The sequence below is a fragment of the Ascidiella aspersa genome, chromosome 5, assembly GCF_963924565.1.
Source record: "Ascidiella aspersa chromosome 5, kaAscAspe10.2, whole genome shotgun sequence".
Taxonomy (NCBI): Eukaryota; Metazoa; Chordata; class Ascidiacea; order Phlebobranchia; family Ascidiidae; genus Ascidiella; species Ascidiella aspersa.
The window spans coordinates 16176043-16199082 of record NC_139451.1 but is presented as its reverse complement, the minus strand read 5'-3'; the positions used below and the strand labels follow the sequence as shown (position 1 = coordinate 16199082).

The 23040-nt window shown below is 33.6% G+C and overlaps 1 protein-coding gene across 2 annotated transcripts; it reads right to left on the bottom strand.

Annotated features, from left to right (window-relative positions):
* Positions 1-1041: 1041 nt before the first annotated feature.
* Positions 1042-22967, bottom strand: LOC146145112 (DNA (cytosine-5)-methyltransferase 3A-like). Of its 2 annotated transcripts, none has more exons than XM_083389548.1 (17): positions 22766-22967; positions 19906-19993; positions 17427-17564; positions 13781-13907; positions 10707-10805; positions 7747-7895; positions 6649-6756; positions 6348-6460; positions 5892-5946; positions 5688-5822; positions 5515-5593; positions 4833-4978; positions 4507-4600; positions 3286-3440; positions 2640-2725; positions 2186-2410; positions 1042-1649 (listed from the first exon to the last, which is right to left on the bottom strand). In XM_083389548.1, the coding sequence occupies exons 1-17, from the start codon at positions 22825-22827 to the stop codon at positions 1505-1507; spliced, it is 2004 nt and encodes a 667-aa protein (XP_083245674.1). In that variant the 5' UTR covers positions 22828-22967; the 3' UTR covers positions 1042-1504. The 2 variants fall into 2 exon arrangements, 1 of the variants encoding a protein (XP_083245674.1); XR_014498682.1 differs by having other exon boundaries at positions 1510-1649; positions 2581-2725.
* Positions 22968-23040: the final 73 nt, after the last annotated feature.

The following is a 23040-nucleotide window of genomic DNA, read 5'->3' as shown; positions in this document are numbered from 1 at the left end:
ACAACTTAAAATTGAAAAACAGGCGCAAAAATTAACAAAGTCGACAATAATATACGAAAAATGCTATTACATTCTCCGATCGATCGTTGTGCAGCCTAAAAACAATAACATAGATAGGCCGCTCATGGCGTTGAACAAAATGATTAAATGTGAAAAAATGCAAGCTGGCTTTGGTTGACTGCTGTTCCTTATATATCCTTGTCTTACACACGTTAACAAAAACAATCCCTCTCAATTGTGATACAAATTGATCATTTAACGTGGCAAAACGAATGTGTCCGCTACGTTTATGTACGTAGGCTACCTAAATGTCACTTGACCACTAAGATGTCCGTTAATTATAAGCCACATTATTTGCGGTGGTGTTAATAAGTGAAGCAAATGCGCCGTGCGAACGTTCGTGTTCCGAGGACAATGGTGTAAATTAGGCTTCGTGACGTACCGAAATTCCCCTCACCTTCGGTCAGTTTCCGATGCTGTAACATCGCTTAGAAATGACATCAATAAAAGGCTTAGTAAGAAATGACAATTAACCTACCTTTGTTTGTCTTACGCTCTGTTGTGATTCCATTGCGTTTCGGCTATCTATGTAATTAATTGTTTAACAAAGCCCACAAGCAGTCTCTGTGCGGGGCTTAAAATGAACCTTTTGCATTAACGACTTAGCCTACATTGCAAAACTGCGCTGAGCCATTTTGAATGTAGCAGCTTTTATTTGTTTTGCCTAAATGGTTTCAACAACCACAATTCAAGCTACCCTTGAATTGTGGTTGGCTCGCGAGTTAAACACAACTAGGACGCTCCTAAATGAATCAACAATATAATCCAACTAAAGAACACGAGCCCCACACTAACAATCATACAAATCATTTCTGGCGAAATCCAAGTTTACCAAGAAACTCAGGTTTCAAAAACATATAAAGCAACACTCGCTATATCGGTGTCAGACTTTCTGCCATACTTTACACATAGTTGATTATTTTTGTTTAAAAACACGTTTTTATGTTCTTTTTCAGCTAATGAATTAAGATGAGTGGATCGGACGCTTTGCCATAAACGCGATATTTTGCGATTTTTACTGCACTTTTGTGTGGTTAAAACAGAACTCTAAATGCTATTTAGCTGTAAAATGAAATACCTCAATTAAGAAAGAACTTGATTTTCATTTTGGGCGACGAACAAAACTAAAAAAAATGGATAAAACATAAAAATTAAAATAAAGCACAAAAAATGTCGATCAATTATCTACAAACGCGTGAACGTGTAAATAAGAGACGCCCAAATCCTTACGAAAACTAATAGTTCTGTGAATTCGACAAACCTAATTAAAAACGAAGGAAGAAAAAAGTAACTTTTCGCTAGAATGTTACCAAAATACCTTTTCGCGATTAATTTGTCGCCAAAGAAATAAAATAGTTCAATGTAATCATAAAACAGTAATATAACAAAAAGAAGATGAAGATTATGAAAGGAAGTTTGATTACAAACAGTGCAAAATATCAATCTAGTGCAAACATTTGAAGAAATCCTTTAAGGGTGCGAACAGATGTTTAACAACCGGCACACTCCAAGCTTTTCCGATGACACGTAAGCGGCCAGACTTTGGTAAATTGCGCACATCGGTGTAATGATCAGGAAACCCAAATATCCTAATAAATAAATATAAGGTTTACGAGATGAGTTCGTTAAACAATGCACCTCCTTTGATTAAGTTTTAAAGCAGCAAAAATATCATTGCTAAATTTATTATAAAAAATGTGAATTGAAGGTTTGCGTAGGTTTTGACAACTCCATACTTTACAATATACCTAAGCAATGTACAATGATTTAAAAACTTATTTTTTTTAACAGTCTACTTCAGTGTCACTTGTTCAGTTAAGAAATAAACAAAATATGGTATAAAATAAGTATTAGTTCAGAAAATATTCGTGTATGCTAAAATGCAAATTTTTGGAATTAGGAATATACGTTAATAGCAGCCGATACCCGGTGACAAGTGGTAGTATTGGTACTCGATACTAGGGTCGTTTCGCTGCCGATCCCGGTACCAAATTAATATAGAAATTTAAGATTTAATTTGCAATCCAACAAATTTATTTGGTAACGGATTGGATCACGGTACTTCGTGCATAAAATATCGGGTATCGGGATAAAATTCCAGATAATTTTTTTTGGAATACAATACCTTTCGATTTCTGTAATCCATAAACTGTCCAAGTTCTTATTCTTTTCCTCGATTACAAGTGTGTTGTCAAACATCTGCAGTTTTACTTTCCCATTGGAGATAAACTTTTTACTAATAGAATTGGGGTTGGTTGTAATGGTGCGAACCTTTTCAGTAATAGCGGTTCTGCCGGGCTCCAGACAATCTTGTAGTTTAAGTTTGTGGACAAGTGAAGCAACCATGGGTCTGTAGAACGAACAAACATTAATTACTAATACTAACTAAGCATTTAATAGTTGAATTGCTTACACAAACCTCAAAATATTTTATCAAGACATTTCATAAATATGCACAGGTTTAAAAAAATGTTTAGCTACAAAGGCTGTAAATATATAAAAACAATTCTTTAAATGCACCTAAATTTTGCAGTATTGGTTTCATAAGGACACTCATTTGACATACATTATTACCAGACCTAGTCATTCCAGGTAAGTTTCCCCAGAAGCATCTGGGACGATGAGCAGGGGAAACAATTCTGGCATCCAGTACAACTGGATTTCTCTGCAAATAAAATATTTTTTTTCTCGCAGAATAAATGGCAAACAGTTTAAATTGTCAATGCAAGAAGCTATGTTATCAATGCAAGAAGCTATGATCTTTTGTGCGGCATATTATGTACACATAAATATACCGTTTTTTAAATATATGTTCATTTAGACTCCAGTCACAACACCGATATAAGAACAACATCAATAGCGGAATTAAACACACTTCAAAATAAGACCAAAATAGAGCTAATACATAATAGTCGTAATATAACGTCTCAAATCGGAAAGCTAAATCCGTCAGTATAAACCTAAATGGTATAAGACGCTTATACAACCCGATTTTAAGTAATTATCAGAAAAAAACAATGGATTTTTAAATTAAGATGAGAAGTCATTTTTTAGTTTGCAAGTAAATGATATACCTATTTCAGTTTGAAAGTGCGATAAAAAAACATTAAACTCAAAATCAAAATACTCAAAAAGGTATAATTTAAAAAATGTCCACTCATGTACAGTTTTCTAGAAAAACAATGTCCCTTTATGCTCATTTAATATGTGATCACTAATGTTTACCTGAAGAAAATGACTGATAGTCTGTCTTGAAGAATGGTCCATGCAAACAACATTCTCAAATAACCAAAAAAATGGCTGGTCTCTAATGCAGGCCATCAACTGACAAGATCGTACAATACGAAAAAATTCAAAAAATAGGTTTCCTGACCCTTTGTCTAAACAATATAACGATAATAATGTGACCAATATATATATTTATATATAAAGATAATAAACATATAACACAATTCAATCTTGAAAAACATTGGCTATTAAAGGAACTATGTTGTATAATAGAAAACAACTTGGCAAAAAATGTTTAAGACTGTGTGTTTTTTACTTTATTAGAAACATTTCCGAATAAAAATATAGTAACAGGCTAATTGACAAATATAATATATCATATCCATATACATAGGTATCAAACTTTTAAAATTCCAGGGCATGCCTTTCGTTTTACTTTTCAAAACAGATTGTTTTATATTAAACAGTGCGTACACGGTCCTGCAATAAAGCAACAGAGGTATAGTGACAAACTATTCTGGTCATAGTAAGGAAAAATTCCACCCTACCTAATTGATATGACATTAAACTTCTTACTGATTAAGTCATTGAGCATTGGCCTGGCTACAACTAACTGTAGTTTTAACAGTAGCATTAAGAGGTCATAGCTCCTACTGCAATTAAACTTCTAAACACAACGGTAGAAACATGGTCATGCAGCAAAACCATTTAAAAGTTAAAGAACGTCATAATTTCAAATGAGTGAAAGGTGGAAAGTTTTGATTGCTGCGATATTCTAATTTTCAATTTTTATGATTTTTCCAATAAGTTTTAAACCACACTGATTTAACTCAAACAATGTCAGTTCAGAGGACATTGTGGACACTTAACAAAATGGTATCAAAATATCAAATAAAACTTTGATATATACGACCAAATTGACTCTCTGAGTACAACCAGGATAAACTTATACAATGTGAACCAAGTCAATAAGAATAAGAATGCCTTTATTATATTGCAATTGCATCGAATCTGAGCATTTGAATACATTTAATATTATTTTGCCTCAATTTAAAATGCCTGATGATGTATGCATAACCTAATTGTGAGCGTTATCGCTCACATTTAGCACCTATCATTCCTGCAGGATTTTATATAAATGTAGTGATGCAACTTTCTTGCACCAAAATTTGCAACAAATTTAGAGATCAAATATTGTAAATAACTTATAGCGTATACCTGACCATATTCCATTTCGTGCTGGATTTACTATGGAAAGATCATTGCATGGACTTCCACCAATGACCATATCAATAGGCCCCAAATCAAGGAGCTGAAATTATAGGGACACATAAAAAAATATTTTTTTATTTTATCTATACTGTTCCGTTTTCTTTTGGCTGTTTAGTATAATATTATTGTCAAAAAAACATTCACAAAAAGAAAAAAAAAAGTATAAAGGTATGCCTAAAATCGCAATACAACTACAGATTTATAATAATATTTCGAGTATTCCCCCTTTAAAAAGAAAGTATTCCCCCTTTAAAAGCTAAATGATATCTTACTTTTTGGTCTGTTATTTTTGTAACATCCCCAATATGCTTTATAATGGTTGGAAATCGAACTTCCGCTACACAAATGGCCTCTGTGTCAATTTCTGATGCATAATAAACTTCTACATCAATCCCAACTTCTTGTAGGGCTAATAATCCTAAAAATACCAATGTTAGGATTATTTTAGGCAACTTAAATTATTTGTCAAAGTTAGAAAAAAAACTATTTAGCATGTTAGTTATCTTTAGTATGCTAGTTATCTTTAATCATGTACGATGATACTGAACTGCCAACAATTATGCTATTTTTACGGGACAAGTTTAAAGCCTGTTGGACAGAGGCGACAACATTCTAAAAAGCATTTAATAGTTTAATATGCCCACAATACAGACTAACATATATAATTGGATGGGAATTATGCAATATCTACTCAATTTTTTAAAGCAGAAACTGAAAAGCTTTGCTAGCCCATCCATGCTATTTCCCTTTATGGTTGCCTTTACTGGTCCAATCTTGCAGCTTGCTGTCGTGCATTTTTTATTTATGGTTGTTTTTTTTTACTTGTAGTCAGAACAATCTAGCACAGGCTGACAGCTAAACAATACTTCTATTGTGCACGCTAAATTAAAGCTTGCGCTTATTGGCATAATTCAACAAAAACATTAGACTCTACTTTACATGAATAGTTAAAACCTGTAGCTATCCCATCAAAAAGCGACAAAACCCGAATTGGCTTCTTGGGTTTCCCAGCATTGGCTGTGACTGGAAATACCTAAATGTGAACAATAATGACATAATTAGATGTGAAACAGGTTAGTATGTGAGTATACTCAAATAATATGAAACTTTCTTAGAATAATACTAACCTCACTATTAATTTCTGAAAAATTGTGGTTAAGGAATCTTTGTACATTTTCCACAAAATTTTCATTTCTTAAAAGAAGTCCATACTTATTTTCTTTTCGACACAGAAGACATAACCATGGTGATGCTTGTAACTCCTAAACATAATTACCATACTAGTTATATTTACCTTTCAAAGTGTGGGAAAATATAAAAATTCAGTACACCTGGTCAGCAGATTCCTTATCTTTAAACAACTCTAAACAAATTGTACAAACGCATCTGAAAGTACAAAGACTTTATAACTTATTTAAAATAGGGGCACATCCAAGACAGTAAAGCGAAAATGTTACTGTATATACTTCATTAAGGATACTTTAAATATTTAAAAACTTAATTAATTATTCGGTCAGCAATAGTTATTTTAAAAATTAAGATTTGTATCCTTAACAAATCTTAACATAAAAAGGCATATTGACTAGTTTCCAAAATATATGCGAATTACAAATACCTAAAATTGAAAAAAAATCTCAATTACATAGACAACACAATCTCTTAAGTCAATAATACTGCATAATGAGCTATAAATTCGAACACCTGACAAAAAATGTTATTATGTTATGTTTTTAAGGTCTATGAAGATTTATAATACACTAACTGAAACATAGTACAAAAATGATTACTTGCAACAGTTGACATTATCACAAACAATAATTTCTTTTCCTCCACTACAAACACAACAGTAGCAAGACACACCACCCTCATCCAACAGGTAAATGGTTTCTTGATAGTCAACCTAAATTTCAAGATGCAAACAATATAAATATTATGTCAGATTTTGTTCAGTTAAGAAGGTGTATTAATATAAGATTTACAATATTTGCAGGCATGAACTTAATGGTTTTAAAAAAATTTTAACTAGAAAATTTTAAGAAAAAAAAATGTTGAGCACTTGCACACTTAAAGTGTAAACACTGCACTTACCTCACAAGGTTGACACAAACCACCAAGAAAAATAGGGTGATCACATTTAATTTCCAAGCTTCCACATCCCAAACACATATCTTTAATTTGCAAGTTTTTCGCTTTAACCTTTTAAAATATTTTTAGGTTAACACAGTGGTTCTAAACCTGTTTTTCATCCCGCGGGCACCTTTTGCCACCATTCACACTAAATCCCCCCTTAGAAAAAGAGCACCTGTAAGCATAGCAAGATTTTTAACCCCTATATTAGCTTCATATTGCTACTAATTAACTTTGCTAAATGATATTTTATTAAAAACACTATATACAGTTGTAGAAAACAGCAGCACGCAGATAATTGTTACTAAATAGTAAGGTCTAAGTATACTTCAGTCATAAGTTTGTTTCACGTATGAAGAAGGCCTGCACAGGAGCACAGTTTAGATTTTAAAAGGGAAGTTTATAAACACCCTAATGTTATTCAGAAGAGTCAAGAAAATGATTTTTTTTTCCAAAGGTAAGACAACTTAGGTATATTACGCAGGGATTTGTAATGTAGCTTGAAAATGAATTTCAAAGCTGAAAACAACAAACAATGATGATGAAACAAGTATGTATGAAATGTCTTAATCTCAAAATGATGTACATTTACTCTTTTGGCTTTGAGATTTATTATCTAGGTAAGATAAACTAGGAAGAAAAATTCGATCCTTAAAAATTTTTGGACCCCTATTTGATGACATGTGCAGTCATTTCAGTCATTTCACTTGCGTGTTTGAACCAATAATGAAAACACTGACTATAAATAGTTGCACATAATTACAATTTGTTAGATAAATACCACATTCTCCTTCAAAACTTTAACCCCTCCCCCCTAGTTGGGAAATCTCCTAGGTTGAGAAGCTTTGGGTTAACAGTTCAAGCAAACAAATCTTTAATATTTTTAGCCTTTATTTCTTGAATGGATTTTTATCTCCTAAATGTAAGAACTATTTAAAATTAGTAACACGGAATCAAAAAAGAAAGCAACAACAAAAAAATAACATTCAAAACAACATATTATATTAATATGTGAAACAAATTTTATTTAAATATATTGTAAATATAAAATTGTTGAACCTGATATAAGGTATTTTTCAATTGATCTGAGAAATCAGGTGTATTCTGGGACCTGTTGAGGGATGTCAATTTGCTCTTTTTTGTCAAAATTAGACCATCTTCTTTTGTTGTGTTTTCTATTTTACTTGATCTAATTTCTTTATATTGTTCTATACATTACAATTACAGAAATATAAAAATTATTTTTTATAAAAATTATTGTAAGACTAGACGGGGGTGCGGTTGTTGTATATTTTGTCAGGGGATATATTTTCAGGGCTTAGTGTTTATTTTCAATTTTTACTTTATATTAATTTTTTTTTTTTTTAATTTTTTTTTTAATATTTTGTATTGTGTACTTTATATTATATATTTTGTTTTTCATTTTCCTTAACTTGTTTCTGCAAGCAAAAACAGATATGGGCCGAAAACTTCCCCACTTAAAATATGCCTTTGATGCGAAAGGGGTTCAAATATGGCGTAGAATTTGGGGAATGATCGAAACATATATTTGATAAATAGAATTTACTTAGATAAATGCATATGGCTATTTTATTAAATTTTGACCAGCTTACGTGTTTGAAAATCAAATATTATCATTCTCTTAAAGACTAAAAATGGTTTAACGCCTATGGTTTGCTATACTTTTGCAAACTTTCACTAGGTAATTTTTTACCATAGCTTGGTCCGAGCAATCACTGTTAAAACAGGCTTTAAATCTGTCGTTTCAAACAATATGAAAAACACTATTACGTGCCTAATACGCAAACTATTAAATCGAAAGTTTTGCTAGATAAGTTTAGGCCTGATGTTGGTATGCTGGTTGGAGCAAGATGCACAACAGGTGCTAACAGAGAGGCGTAGACTGCCTTAAGATTTCGCATTTAAACTTGCGGCGGTAAATACACCCTATTGACACTTAATTATTAGGCGAAGCTTATCGCGAAGTAATTGGTCGCCCCAAAAAATGCTGACGCCGCATTTAAAGCAAGCACTATAAATGTGTCGCCGATATTCTGCCTTGAACATCCCTACTCGAAATGCTTCCCTCCGTTAATTGTACGGTGGGTGAAACTTTATTCACGGCCTTACCTCTTTGTGTATTACCGCGACAATACGATGAAATACGATTTGGAGAATATTGGAAACATCGTATTTGGAGAATATTTGCTATTTGCACCTGTTCTGTATGTTACTCCAATCCAACATATCTACACACAATTATAAGTTGTGTATAATAATATAATAACTTATGGCTTTGAAGCGAAGGGGGTTCAAATATGGCGTAGATTTTGGCAAATGATCGAAACATACATTTGATCAATAAAAATTTACGTAGATAATGCTTACGGCCATGTTATTACATTTTGGTCAGCTAGCATTTTGGTCAGCTAAAAAGTCAATATTTTCATTCTCTCTAAATGATTTAACGTCTATGGTTTGCTATACTTTTTCCAACTTTTACTGTGTAAATTTTTACCATGCCTTGGTCTGAGCAATCACTGTTGAAACAGAGTTTAAATCTGTAGTTTTGAGCAATATGCAAACACGTTTATGTGCCTAATAAGCCACGTTTTATATTGAAAGTTTTGCCAATTTAAATCCAATAAACGCAAGATTTATTTATTTATGACGCCATGTTATGACGTAGCTTTGTAACGTCGTCGTTAAGAATGCGTTAAACTTAAGCTTTTTGTTGTTGCGGCCCTTGTATAATTATATTTGCTTAGACCTGGTGTTGATATGTTTGAATGGTGCAACAATTACAACATGTGCTAACAGAGATGTGTACACTGCCTGTAGGATTCGCATTTAAATTTGCGGTGGTAAAATATTTTGTGTTGTAAGAGCAATAGGTTTTTTTACTTAGAGAGGCCTCTTTATGAAAGGCAAGTCGCATGTGCATAGTTTTACTAGGCAAGCCACTTCCAACACAAATGTTGCACGCGCGGGACAATAGGGCGCAGCAGGGATGCCAGCAGCCGCCTCGTCGCGACGCGAGCTGGACAAAGCAAGCGAATATGAACGAATTCTGTATGAAAGTTTTTCTGCTGCTAGATGGCTGTCGTTAGCTACAAAGTGCTAAAACGCAAGATTTCAGGTTTTTACCCCCCAAGCAAAGGCCCCTGGGAGTGCAGCCTCATAAACTTTTACAAAGCACCTACATACCACTCTACGCCATGTCTGAAAGTTTGAAGGTTCTACGATGTCTACTTTTTCTATAAAGCTTCGGACAAAAGTCGGTCTGAAACAAACCATAGGAAACCATAGGAAACCAAAAAAGAATAACGGCAAAAACAAGATATGTCCCGAAAATAAATTTTCGGCCCATATAATAACGGCAAAAACAAGATATGTCCCGAAAATAAATTTTCGGCCCATATAATTACTATTTACTTGATTGAGGAGATATGTAAAAAACAGAACAGGAAAAAAGTTTGACTGTATTTTACCCATTTTCCAGCGACAAACAGGTAACTCACTTGATGTTATTTTTAGTGGCTGTTTTTATTGTGCTCTTTTGCAAAAATTTTAATTGGGCATATGTTATCTGATTGCAACCAACTTTATTCACCAATACACTCCTGGGAATATTGTTCGCACTCAGTGTAAATTGCCAATGTTCATATGTGTTAAGTTGTCTAAATTGTTCAAGTGTTATATGTTATCCTATCTCTTAGCTGGTTAAATTGATGTGTTGGTCGTGTGATTTGATATTGCTTTGTTCTTTACTTTGTGTTGTTACCTCTAGTGTAAGGATCTCTATACCATGAACTGTAGTATACTTTATTATGATATATTTTTATATGTAAAATTGTTTTTTTAATTATATTTGTGTATTACTGTGGTATATATTTATGTAATTATGATAGATAATGACTTCTACCTGCCTACTTATGATTGAACTGGATTAACAATATGTTTACAAATTTTCTCAAAAAATACATAATTATACGATGCACGAAATTCTGTTAAATCACCTGAAGTCAATTGCTTTGGAAGAAATTTAGTATAACCATCGGAAAGAAATTGTTTTTTAGCCCATTTTAATCCACTTTCTGTTGATAATACTTTTTTACCTGTTTTTAAAAAAATCCTTTGTTAATGAACACTACACAACTTTGAAAGAGCTTATTGTACAGCTTTAAAAATATTTTATTATAACTAACATACCCAGCATAACAAACAGCTATTGTAAAAAACGAATAACACTAAAGAAACAAGTGAGGGCAGTTTTAAAGGCTTTTACTAGGCTAGGAAAAAAAGTCACAATGATCATGTAAAAAGTAGGGATGTTCAAAGTAGAATACCAAGGTATTCTAGAATAATAGGTTTCAAATCTAGAATAACGAATCCAGAATATCAAATCCTAGTATAATTTTATTAAATTGTTTAACCTCGATTTTGTTTGGGGAAGGGATTTTTTGCTAACATGTGTACATTATAATAAAAAAAATCTCCCATATGTTTAACATTCTTAACAACTGTCATTTGAAGCAGTTGTGTAAACTGTAATATGTCCACTGTCCAGGTTGTTTTTACGTTTGCAACTTAACGCATTTAGGGAAATTGGGAACTCCCCACCTGAAATTACACGTTAGTCGCTCGCCCAATAATGCTCGATTGACAACTAATTATTAGATGAACGTTATTGCGTGACGCGAACTAATTGGTCGCCCGAAAAACGCTGACGCTGCACTACCTGGTTACATTTAAAGCAATCACTATAAATTGATCGCCGCAGCGACAGGCCAACTTACCACACGCGTTTGTACAATTAGGCGCGACAATCGGCGGTAAAACATTAAATTATATCGGTTCCAATTACCCGAAATAAACGGCAGAATTGGATTCGAATCTCATCTGGAATTCGATATTCTACTTTGAACATCCCTAGTAAAAAGACAGTTGTGTCCCGAAATTTCAACTTATGGAATTCCCCTATTTTCCGTCTGATGGTAATGAATAATGACATCAGAAAAAAGAGGTTTTAATGACTTCATAAAAATTAACGAGAAACAATTAACGTTCAGTAAAAGCGAACACGTGCGTCGTTGACATTCATGCCAGGCGCTAGCTTTGAAACCGCTCTCGGTGTGCAGCTTACTTTAGGCAAAAAACTAAATGAAGACCGTGAAATATGTGTAATTGATTTTGGTAGAATCATAACTGGAATATCAGCAGCGCAGTATCCCAAGTTTCATATACTGGAGTACGCTAAATTACAAGCACGCCTTTCGCCACCTGCAAAACTAAACGAAGAACGTTTTTCTCGGGTGTTATTATGCAACGATTAGCGCAACATCTGCTGAGCAGTGTGCCAAGTCAGCAAAATACAAGCTGCTGTTAATGGAAACAAGGTGAGTCAATCCTACACTAAAGACGTGGTCTTAGAGCATGTTTTTCAAACTTTTATGGCTCACGGCATCCTAAAAAAAAATCTTAACTATTCAACATCATGTTGAAAATAAATAAAGAGTTATTCGAAATGTTCAAAATGATACCTACTTCTGTATGGGCTTTGATATTCTTATTACGTATAAGGATTGGATTTGTTTAATTTCCTTTTTAATTTCCAAGGTTTTATATGGTGTAACGATAATTTATATGTCAAACCTTTTATTTCTTAGTATTTAGATATTTCAATAGACAGCAAAACCTATCAAAATTCTTGTTGAGTTCAATAAGAGCAGATTTCAGAAAGGTTAAAATTTCAAGTTTGCAGGGTAATACAAGGAGGAGTACACCAGAATCAAGTTAGATCCAGGCAAAAATCAAAATAAAATACCAAAGTAAACATCCGCGCCAAAAATACCATGTCTACCTATCGTATGCATACCGGAAAGTTGCACAAATTCCCCCACTTAATGTTAAAGAAGAAACACTGTTACAAGTTACATATAAGCAAAGGCAATGGTCAAAACAAACGCATATTTACAGTGCCAATTATTATTGGGAAGGTTTAGTAGATGGGGGAACAAACTTGCTTAATGTTAAACCTGCTGCAACATCGCAATATTTTGCCAACTCTGCCTAAATATTGCGAGAATAAACAGAAGGAAAGAAACAATTAAGATTTAACCTGTGACCATTTACAAGTGAAAACTGTCATAATATTGCGACAACGTCACTTTAGATGAGCTCTCAGTACTCCATGTCCATTTCATAAAAAGACAGCTAATTTTTTCTGTTATGAGACAGGGTAATGTGCATGACAGAGCTGTGTATCTATCTTGAGGGTCCCCCCTTCTAGAGGGGGCGCGAGCCCTGCTTCTTCAATATTTAAATTTTTTGCAGTGATTCTAATGTTTTGTTTGGGTTGGGCACCACTACTGCATTTGTACAAACCCTGTTTTTTATCAACTTCAACATTAAAACTGCAAAAACTTTTGCGCCCCCTTATATTTTTTACTTTCGTGGACTTTTTTTACAAAGTCTCTTTGAGTGCCATTACATGTTTTCTGTATATGAATAAACGATAAAAGTTATTCACCGTCAAACTATTTTTTATCCATATTTTATATCTGATAACAAGCTAGGAACAGGGGGACTCAAACTTTTTTGTGCGAATTTACAATGTTTTTGCAATATTGCTGTTGTATTGTATGTCATCACATGTTTTGAAACATGATAACGCAATGTTTAATTTTTGCGCTCGACATAACAGCCATACAACTGTGGAGTTAATGTCTCACAACATTACACAACACATTGTCAAAATGCTTGTGTCGACCACAAGCAATTTGTTGTGGGCCCAATTACCTACAGTTTAGCTAATTGAACGAAATAAAACATCAAATTTTTTCGCACATCGCACCGCCAACAAGCCGTTTCACTACTTTCATGTGGTCTCGGTGATAATTAATTGAAAAATGCTGAATTGCTTTTCATAGGGAGAGGCAAGGCATAGGAAAAGTACCAAAGGGGGGCGACTGAAAAAAAGTTAAAAACCAACGCTCTAAAGGAACACTCTGACGCTTGAATCCCCTAAAACTATTTTTTATTAGTCATAAAACAATGTGAATATTTAGCAAAGAATAGATTTTTTTCATACCAGAACGTTTGGATGCTTCCATTATAGCTGAATCTACTGCTTCTCTATAGGATTGGCTTCTTAAATAATTGCCTTCTCGAAAGAAATGGGTGAAGTCATGAAAATATCCAATTATGTCTATGGAAGTCTAGAACAAATCAAATCAAAAGTATTACTTTAGAGCTTTTAGAGCTATTTAGATATGTTATATGAACCAATTTGTATTAAACACAGATGGTCTCAAGAAAAATAACAAATTGGCATTTTACTGATTGGTAAATAGGCAAGTTTAAAGAAGTGCTGTTGCCATAGTCAACCTGTACAAAATTCTTACTAATCACCAACAAAACGTAACAGATGTTCAATTTTGCGATTCCACATATTATCATTGAAACAATGTGTTGTGTTTCACACAATTTTGTGAAAATAAATTATACTTTCGTAGGTCTTGCAAAAACACAACAAAGTGGTCTATGTGCTTTCTTTCGCTAATATTTAAATTTCACCTGATTTCCGATTAATTACCCACAACAATTTTTATTAAATCTTGCTAATAAAGTCGTAGACTAGAGCAGCATTCATTGTCCTTGTGGCATGCGGATAAGACAAACACAGCAAACACATTTTTATGGTATATATTTCAACATTGCTTAAGAATTTCTACTTAGGTTAGTAGTTGCATTTTCTTTTGGGTACCACATGTAGCAATGTTAAAAGTAGAATTCCACAAGATTCTAGAATATTATGTTGTGAATATAGAATAACAAATCCAGTATTAGGAATCCAGAATATCAATTCTAGTATATTTGTTATTAATTACTCAACTTCTATTTTGTTTAGGGGGTGGGGAGAATTAATCATAACATACCTAACAGCAGTGGTCGGCAAACTTTTTGTCGGGCCCAAAGCACTCTTTTCAGAGCTTTTGAATGCCCACTACATAAAACTACTACGAAACAGTGTTCAGGATATTTGATTTTAGGGTGAAATGTTTCACAGCGCTTTGATGCCCAAAACAGTGTCCTGCTATAACAGAAAACATAGTATAGAACAAAGATTGTACGCACGAATCCTGAAAAAATTTCATTTACAAATAGTTTAAGTTGACAAAAAATATAGTTTGACAGGCTCTCAGAACCACATTTGACATGTGGGCCTTACCAACCTGAGCCAAATTAAAAATTCTATGCCACACCATTTTTAAAAATAAAGTGCAACGAATTTACGGCTTTCATGCGGCCCACAACTACATCATAACACTAAACTATCCAAAAGTAACTCGCGGCCTACTAAAATGGGCTCTGCAGCCCACATTTTGGCCGCGGCCTCCAGTTTGCCCACCACTGCCCTACAGTGACAGCAATTAATCGCACAACATTTGCTTACATTAGTTTATATATAGTAATAAAAAAATGTTTTAAAGGCTTAACATTCTGAGCAACTACTATTTGAAGAAGTTCCCTAAACTGTAATAAATAACTATATATAAAAAACACATATAACAGGTTGTTCATTACGGTTCTAATTACCCGAAATTATATCGGTTTGAATTAAACCGCAAAATTGGATATGAATCCAATTGGGATTTAATATTCTAATTTGAACAACCTTTTAATTCCACGAAGCACCAGAAACGAAGAGCGTATAGTGTTGGTTTCCCTAAAGCAATTCCAGTTTAAAAGGAGAACAGAGATGTTAGTGATCAAACACTTCTGGTAATTAAACTTAACAATTTGGAGAGTCACATTTTTAACAGAATTGAATACTGAGTGCTAGAGTCACGATTTTTAACAACAATTTTTTAAAGCTAAAAATGGGTGGCAAAAGCTAATGTTTGAGATTATTCTGTTTTCTTATCACATTGAGCGACCAAACTTCACAGCAAGTTTTACATTTAGATATTGTTATGTCACACTCTTGCCTTAACATGTATCTATTTTTTGTGAAGCATTTTGGGCCTCAATTCTTCGTTTTTTTGGTCGCACCCCTAAATTTGAATGATGCGTTCGCCTAAGGAATGTATCAACCTTGCTATGTTTAGGCGATAAACAAAACTAATAATAAGTTAATTAATTAACAAAACAAAATTTTCAAAGTTTGCACAAAATTTTTTGTGACATAAACAAATATATATAAGGGGTATGCTAAAGTACAACCTGGGGCCTGGGGGTGCACATGTCTGCTTTTCTTACTCTAACAGAGTTCCGGTTCATAGATAAGCTGTTTTTAGGCGAGCTTAAGTATAAGCATGCAGCAGGTTAGAGTCACACAGTCAAGTGCAACATGCCATAGTATGCATAGTGGCTATGGACTAAACAGCAACAGAGACACAATCATAGCAAAATAGGCCAAAGTTTGTGCAAAGCGCGAAATTTTTGCGTTTATCTAATTCAAACAGCAAAAAATTGTTTAAGCCTTAGATGGAGAAGCATGGCCTGGTACATCTATGCCCATGCGAATGTCATACCTGTCTATTTAACAAAATTGGCGACTATACGGCAAACAAACAACAATTCTATGATCAAAATTGAGTACTTTTTAAAAACAATAAACAATATATATGCCAAACACTGGCTTTGCCTCACTAAACAACGTGTTTGCATTTTCATAGCTTGGCATGACACAACAAAATTAATTCCTGCCAATTGTAGTGTAAAATGTTCCTACATATACCACATTTTAGAAATATATGTGGCTAAATGTTAGTAGAAACAACAAGATTTTTGTGAAAATAATTTTTGAAAAATTTTTTTTTTTTTAATTTAAAACTTTAACTTTTAATCGTAATTTTTTTGCACCAAATTATTCAGTTTTCTGGCTCATTGTTCGGCCAACATGGTCACCAAGTCTCCAGCATTCTGCCATACTGTTCATAATATTACTTGGTGGTACTAAGTTTACATCCCGCAGACAACAAAAATAGTCCATGAACTTTTTTATCATTCCAAGTTTAAAGCTAAATAGTGCTGGTAAAATACCCTATAAAACCTAGGCAACGTCGAGTATTTTGTCTAGTATTTTATTATGTTTGGGAGTTATATTTACGATTCTGACAACTTTTAGAAAATTTGCAATTAAGGTGAATTCCTCCCATAATGTCAAAGGAGGAAACATAGGTGTTATGTCTAACTGTTTAAGGATGGCTATGGCTAGAAAAACAGTGGTGCTGCTGTTGATGAACAGATAAAAAAGATGTTCCTCGGAGGCCATTTTGTCTATTTAGGTCTGATAAGTTGAGACTTTGTGCGCTGATTTTTAGCAATTGCATAGAATTTTGGGCACCTGCACAATACACATGGGGTAAAAAATTAGAGGATGTACTGTCTGCCAGTATTTGCAGCAATAATAAGGCGTTGTTGTAAAATTGTATTTAAAAAAAAACTGCTGTGAAGCATCTGTAATCTGTTACCATATAGATTTCTAGATTCTCATGAGTGACCGAAGTCACATCAATTGCAAAAGTGCTTCGGCCTTATGATTAAAAACACTTTTCAGTATTTTGTTGGCATTTTGAATTCAACAGGAACTCATATTGCGCAGAGGCACATGTATAGCTCCAGTCTGTTCGCTGAATTCAACAGAGATCTGGTCAATTTTCACAGAGTGTGTCTTTCTAGCCGCCCTGCACATCACACCCTATGAATAAGACCATATATAATTGGTTCACCTCAGTGTACTTTCCATCTCCAAACCATTTAATCCATCTTGTTGGATCATCTGGTGGATCAATTGGTCCACTCAACTCAAACCTGTTTGCAATTCTTCCTGGCCACCAACCGAATCCCTTGCACTTTCCCCAAACAAGCTTTAAAACCAACCTTATGAGTTAATGAATTTTAATACACCAATCATATTTTACTTGTCTATCAGCAGCTAGGGATGTTCAAAGTAGAAATTTGAATCCTTGGATTCAAATCCATGTGGAATTATAGTAACGTTGTATCCTTGCAGTACATTATTTGGCTACATAACAAATCACATCAGTCAAAAAAGTAGAACACACAACAATGTTTTGAAAAACAGGACTGAATTGCTGAAGAGTTTATTATGTAGTGTTGCATTGTACTCACTATATTGGCAAAATATTAAGTTTTAGGAACAACCTGGACAGTGAACATGTATCAAAGTTTACACAACTGGTTCAAATGACAGTATTAAATTGATAGAATTATCTTAAGAATTATTATTTTATTTAGTTGTTTTCTACTGTTTTTGTGCTGTCCAAACTAATCTGAAAGCTTTATATTGTGGATGCAAACTATGTAAGGTTAATAGTAAAGAAACTTTAGAAAACACCTAAAAAAAAAAACGAATTTGTATTTTTTAAGGTTAACTAGTTACTATTAGCTCTTGTAATTTTGGAAATGGTAATTTTTTGGAAAATGAACAAAAGAAGTTAGGATTTCTATTTTGTTTAACGGCTTCTTGCCGTATGTTTAACCACACAGAATTCAGCCTAAGAAAATTGTCTAGATCAGTGGTTCTCAACTGCCGGCCCATCAACTTTTTCTGCAGGTCTGCCAAATATTTTACAATTTTATATCTCAACTGCAAAATGCAAGATGTTGAAGGCTTGACCATGAAATTTAGAACTTCGCCAGTTTTGTAATTTGCAGCATTGTGATGTAACATAAATAAGGTCTACTTTGGACTTTATCATACATCACAATGCTGCAAGTGTTGTGCCCAATTGTTTAAAAGTAGGGTACAACTCGTTTAAGTCTTAAACTTTAAGACCAGTTAAAACTTCAATAGAACCAAGTATAACACCTATGATATCAAAAAACAGCAGCAAATTGAACATTAAATTGAAGTTTAAATAATTTGCTTTAAAGTTGCATACTTTTGTCGCAATTACATTTTTGGTTGATTTAGATTTTTAAAGGTCCACATAGTTTTTGTGTGACCGTAAAAAAATACCTAAATTCAAAATCTTTGTAAAAACTAAAATTTAATTATGCGAAGTTATAACTTCAATGTGTTTTGAAAAAAGTGTGAAATTATAAAGGGTAACAGTAAATTTGCGGATAGTTTGTCAGTGGAATGTTTCTAAGGAAGTTAATATAAAGTAACGTTCAAATGCTGTGTATAGATCTTCTAACATTCTGTTCAAACAAACTGACTCATTACATTAAATTCTATTTACATGTATGGCAACGTAGTGCAAATCTACTTTAGAAGCTATTTACATTAGCGCCTCTTTATTAAACCTACCCTAGACCCGTTTGGACTCAAGGTTATGTATCACACGAGTCTAACAATTTTAGTAATCTCCTGCTTAAGTCTGCACCCATTTAAGTCTGCATCCCAGTTAAGTCCACAAAAAAATCTACAATAATCGGGATTCAAGTTTATGTTTGAAATTGTTGTCGTTTACTTTCTTCTGACATAAAAGCAGATCGTTTTCGAATAGCTTCTCCATTTTTCCAAACCTTTTGAATAGTATTTTCGTCTACATCTTACTTTCGTGCAAGACTTCGCTTACTAGGGTGGCCTGGGTCACTCAATGCACTAATAATTTTCAGTCCCCAATATTTATTTAAACACTTGCCTTTGCTGATATTTTGTGCAGTTAAAATTGAAGTATTAAGCTTAATTTACTAGCCTAGCACCACTTCATGCGTAATAGGATCAAATGGGGAAACGCTGATTTTCATTTATTACAAATTTACTGTCTGTCCATTTCAAAAGTTTCAAATAACTTAAAACAATAATTACAGTAAGCTTTGCTTTTGTGCTCACATGATTTCCCACTTGGTAATTACAACAATCATTAATTTCCTCGCATGAATATGATAAAACCAGGGCTGCGGAGTCGGACTCGGGACTCGAGGAGTCGGTTTGTTTTTGCTGGAGTCGGACTCCGGACTTGAGTAAGACCTTAAAAACTACCCAAGTCCCGAGTCCGACATGCGCATGCGCAGTACCGAATTTTAAAACTGATATGGCCGTCAAATCTAAATTGTAAAGGTGGAATATTTTATGGCGGAATATTTCCAACCATGTATTGTGAGTGAATGATTTATACAACAACCCTATAAGTGGATTGCTGAAAAGTTTAAGAACCTTTAAATTAAAATATCTAAAATAGTTTTTAATTTACAAAAACGCTTTAGATTATTATATACAAATTCAATAAAACATACCAAATCTTCCTGTGGAACAATTCTTCTTAGCGGTTCAACTTTTGTTAAAGAAGAAGCACATTTTTCTTTTTTTCTTTTAACAACATTGCTATGCAACAAACATTAAAATATCAAATTTAACTTACACATACAATTATATACAAATACAGTGGAGTATCCTGGGGGGAGCAGGGAGTTGGTTTCCCTCTAATGTTCCCGATAAGCGCATTATTTTTGCGCATTTGCACAAAATTTTGGGCACTTTTTTCCAGAAGTGCGAAAGCAAAAATAAATTAAAACTTGTTTTTTTACTTTAATTCAACCTCCAGTCTTCTCCTTAAGCCCAGATTATGACTATTTTGCAAAGGTTAGTACATATAATACCTTATGTACCCCATTCTTACTAAACGAAAGTTTAAAAAAAGTGCCCAAATTAGTTTTATCTGAGCTTCGTACCGACAAAAAAGTACCCAAATTAGTTTTAGTCGAGCTATGTACAATGAAAAAAGTGCCAAAATTAGGTTTATCTGAGCTACGTACAGAACAAAAAATGCCCAAATTAGTTTTATTTGAGCTAAGTACGGATCAAAAAGTGTCCAAAATAGTTTTATTTGAGCTACGTACGACTAAAAACAGTGCCCAAATTAGTTTTATTCAAGCTACGTACAACAAAATAAGTGCCCAAATTAGTTTTATTTGAGCTACGTACGGAACAAAAAAGTGCCCAAATTAGTTTTATTCAAGCTACGTACGGACAATAAGTGTCCAAATTAGTGTTATCAAGCTACGTACAAAACAAAAAGTGCCCAAAATAGTTTTATTTAGGCTACGTACAGACAAAAAAGTGCCTAAATTGAGTTTTATTTGAGCTACGTACAACCAAAAAAGTGCCCAAATTAGTTTTATCCGAGCTACGTACGGAACAAAAAGAGCCCAAAAAAGTTTCATTTGAGGTACGTACAACCAAAAAATTGCCCAAATTAGTTTTATCCGAGCTACGTACGGAACAAAAAGTGCCCAAAATAGTTTTATTATAGCATCGTAAGACGTGTAAAAAAAGTGTTCAAATTAGTTAGTAATTTTTATGGTTACATGTTACGTCTGTTGTGATTTATGCCTATATTCGGTGTATTATGCTTTTCTTTGAAATTTCACGTATGTGTAGTTTCACCCAATCCGTCAGGAATTATTGCAGTTCTAAGCCGTTTTAATGCTTAAATGCTGTTTTTAAAACTTATAACCAGGGTCGGCAACCTACGGCCCGCGGGCCTGATCCACCAATATAATTCATCCGGCCCACTGCCTCTTTGACAAACTATTCACAAGTTGATTTCAATTACTTTTCGACTATTTTAACCACGTGAATGCAAAAAATTTTCGCACTTCGCACAAATGATCTTTGGACATCCGATTTGTTACGTTTTGATGCTGTCTTTTAAACTCGATCAAAGCCTCGTTACGGTTGCGCCGTGGAAGACTGCCAAGTGTGTCGAGGACAAACAAAAAACGTATTAACAAATATTGAACATATATTTTTTAACATTTTGTTTATTTTTGGCAAAGTAATAAAACTTGAAATTTAAAAGAAATACCAGTATACCAAAAAATAGAGCTCGCTTCGCTCGCCTTCTACTTCAAGGTCTTGCTGGGTTTGGTTTTGGCCCGTGACTAGAAAAAGGTTGCCAACCCCTGGCTTAAAAGGTTAGGACTTCCCGAAGATAACACTTTTACGCTCATTGTTTTCGTAAAACAGTGTAGAATGCAAATTATAATATACACCAAAAAAGCACAGTTGCGTGTTGTGTCAACTAAAGGAGTAGGTTAAATTTATGTCAATATAAACAGGAAAGACGCATCAAAATATAAACAGGAAAAGATGAGATGTTTTTTAAATTAAAGTTATCAACTTAAGAAAAATGCGTAACCCATTTAAAGCTTAAAATTGCTTACTGATAAAACCGCTGCAGTACGGCGATATCTACCTTGACCATTAGGCGGTTACACCGCGCTACGCTTTATAAGTCCAAGCGAAATCACGTCTCAAGCGAGCGCAGTTCTCCAAATAAAGAAACATGTGGAGAAATTAATTAAGATTATTGCGACGCCTCTCGTACTCTCCCGCGCAAATTGCTCCTCTCCATATCAACAAAAACATCCGTTCGACGGACAAAGCAAGCAAAAAATTAATTATAAAAACGCAGTTAGGGTAAATTTTTCGATGAGCGCGGATATTAACAGACTAAAAATAGTGAAGACCAAAAACAATTTGGGCACTTTTTTGTTGGAAATTTGGGGCACTTTGCGCACTTATTTGCCGCTTGTGCGAAAAATTGGGCACCTGTGAACATGATTAGAGGGAACACTGTTTCCGTCTTTTTTTTAAGTACCCCTTTCAATTTTTGAGATTAACTGATCAAATTTATATTCAAAACATCAGTGAATAGAATAGTCTATTTTGTTTGAAGTCTTGATTTTAGTTAATGATAGTTACCACAAAAATATTCTCAATAATCAAATTCTAATACCATGTGATTAGAGTGCAAGTGACATAATTTATTTTCCCTCAACCACAGTTTGGATTTTAGCTGATTTGACATACATGTGCGGTGGTAACACTTTGTTTTTTTGTATATGTTCACTATTTACTGAGATTTCAAAGAAGGGTTTAAGCTCCTGGACACACCCTCATGCTAAGCGTTAGTAGATAAGTACTGATTTTTAGACAGTATACCTTAGAAAAAAGCGCAAGTAACAAACATCAATATGTCGAATACATTATATTGTGTTTAGTAAGTTTAACATAACATAATCAAGAATTCATCAAAAATAAACTATGGTAGAGGTATCCAAGGTTTTATCAGTAAAACATGATAATACTTACTGTTTGCAGTTAAAGTATTCAGGTTTTTTTGTTATACGCTTTGATTTCAATCTGTCAGTCATTTTAAAGAGAACAAAGAAGCTAAAATAACAATAAAAGATGTTCCCTTAGTTAGCATAAAATAATACTGAAAAAGTTATAACAGTATTGCTTTGGTATACAAATTGCATAATCTATCTCAAAGCCCCTCAAAATGGAACTAGGTTAAAACACTGCACAAATCTGGCATTCTGTTCGGAGCAGTAAAAGGATTATCAAAATTAAGGGTTCAAGTG

Bases quoted from the DNA above. Each gene is read 5' to 3' on its own strand.
- LOC146145112 (XM_083389548.1), bottom strand. From the start codon at position 22,827: ATGACTGACAGATTGAAATCAAAGCGTATAACAAAAAAACCTGAATAC. The intron at 10,806-13,780 runs GTATGAAAAAAA...TTTTAAAAACAG, and splicing joins GGAAGCATCCAAACGTTCTG to GTAAAAAAGTATTATCAACA. The intron at 6,757-7,746 runs GTTCAACAATTT...ATATTTTAAAAG, and splicing joins TGAAAAATACCTTATATCAG to GTTAAAGCGAAAAACTTGCA.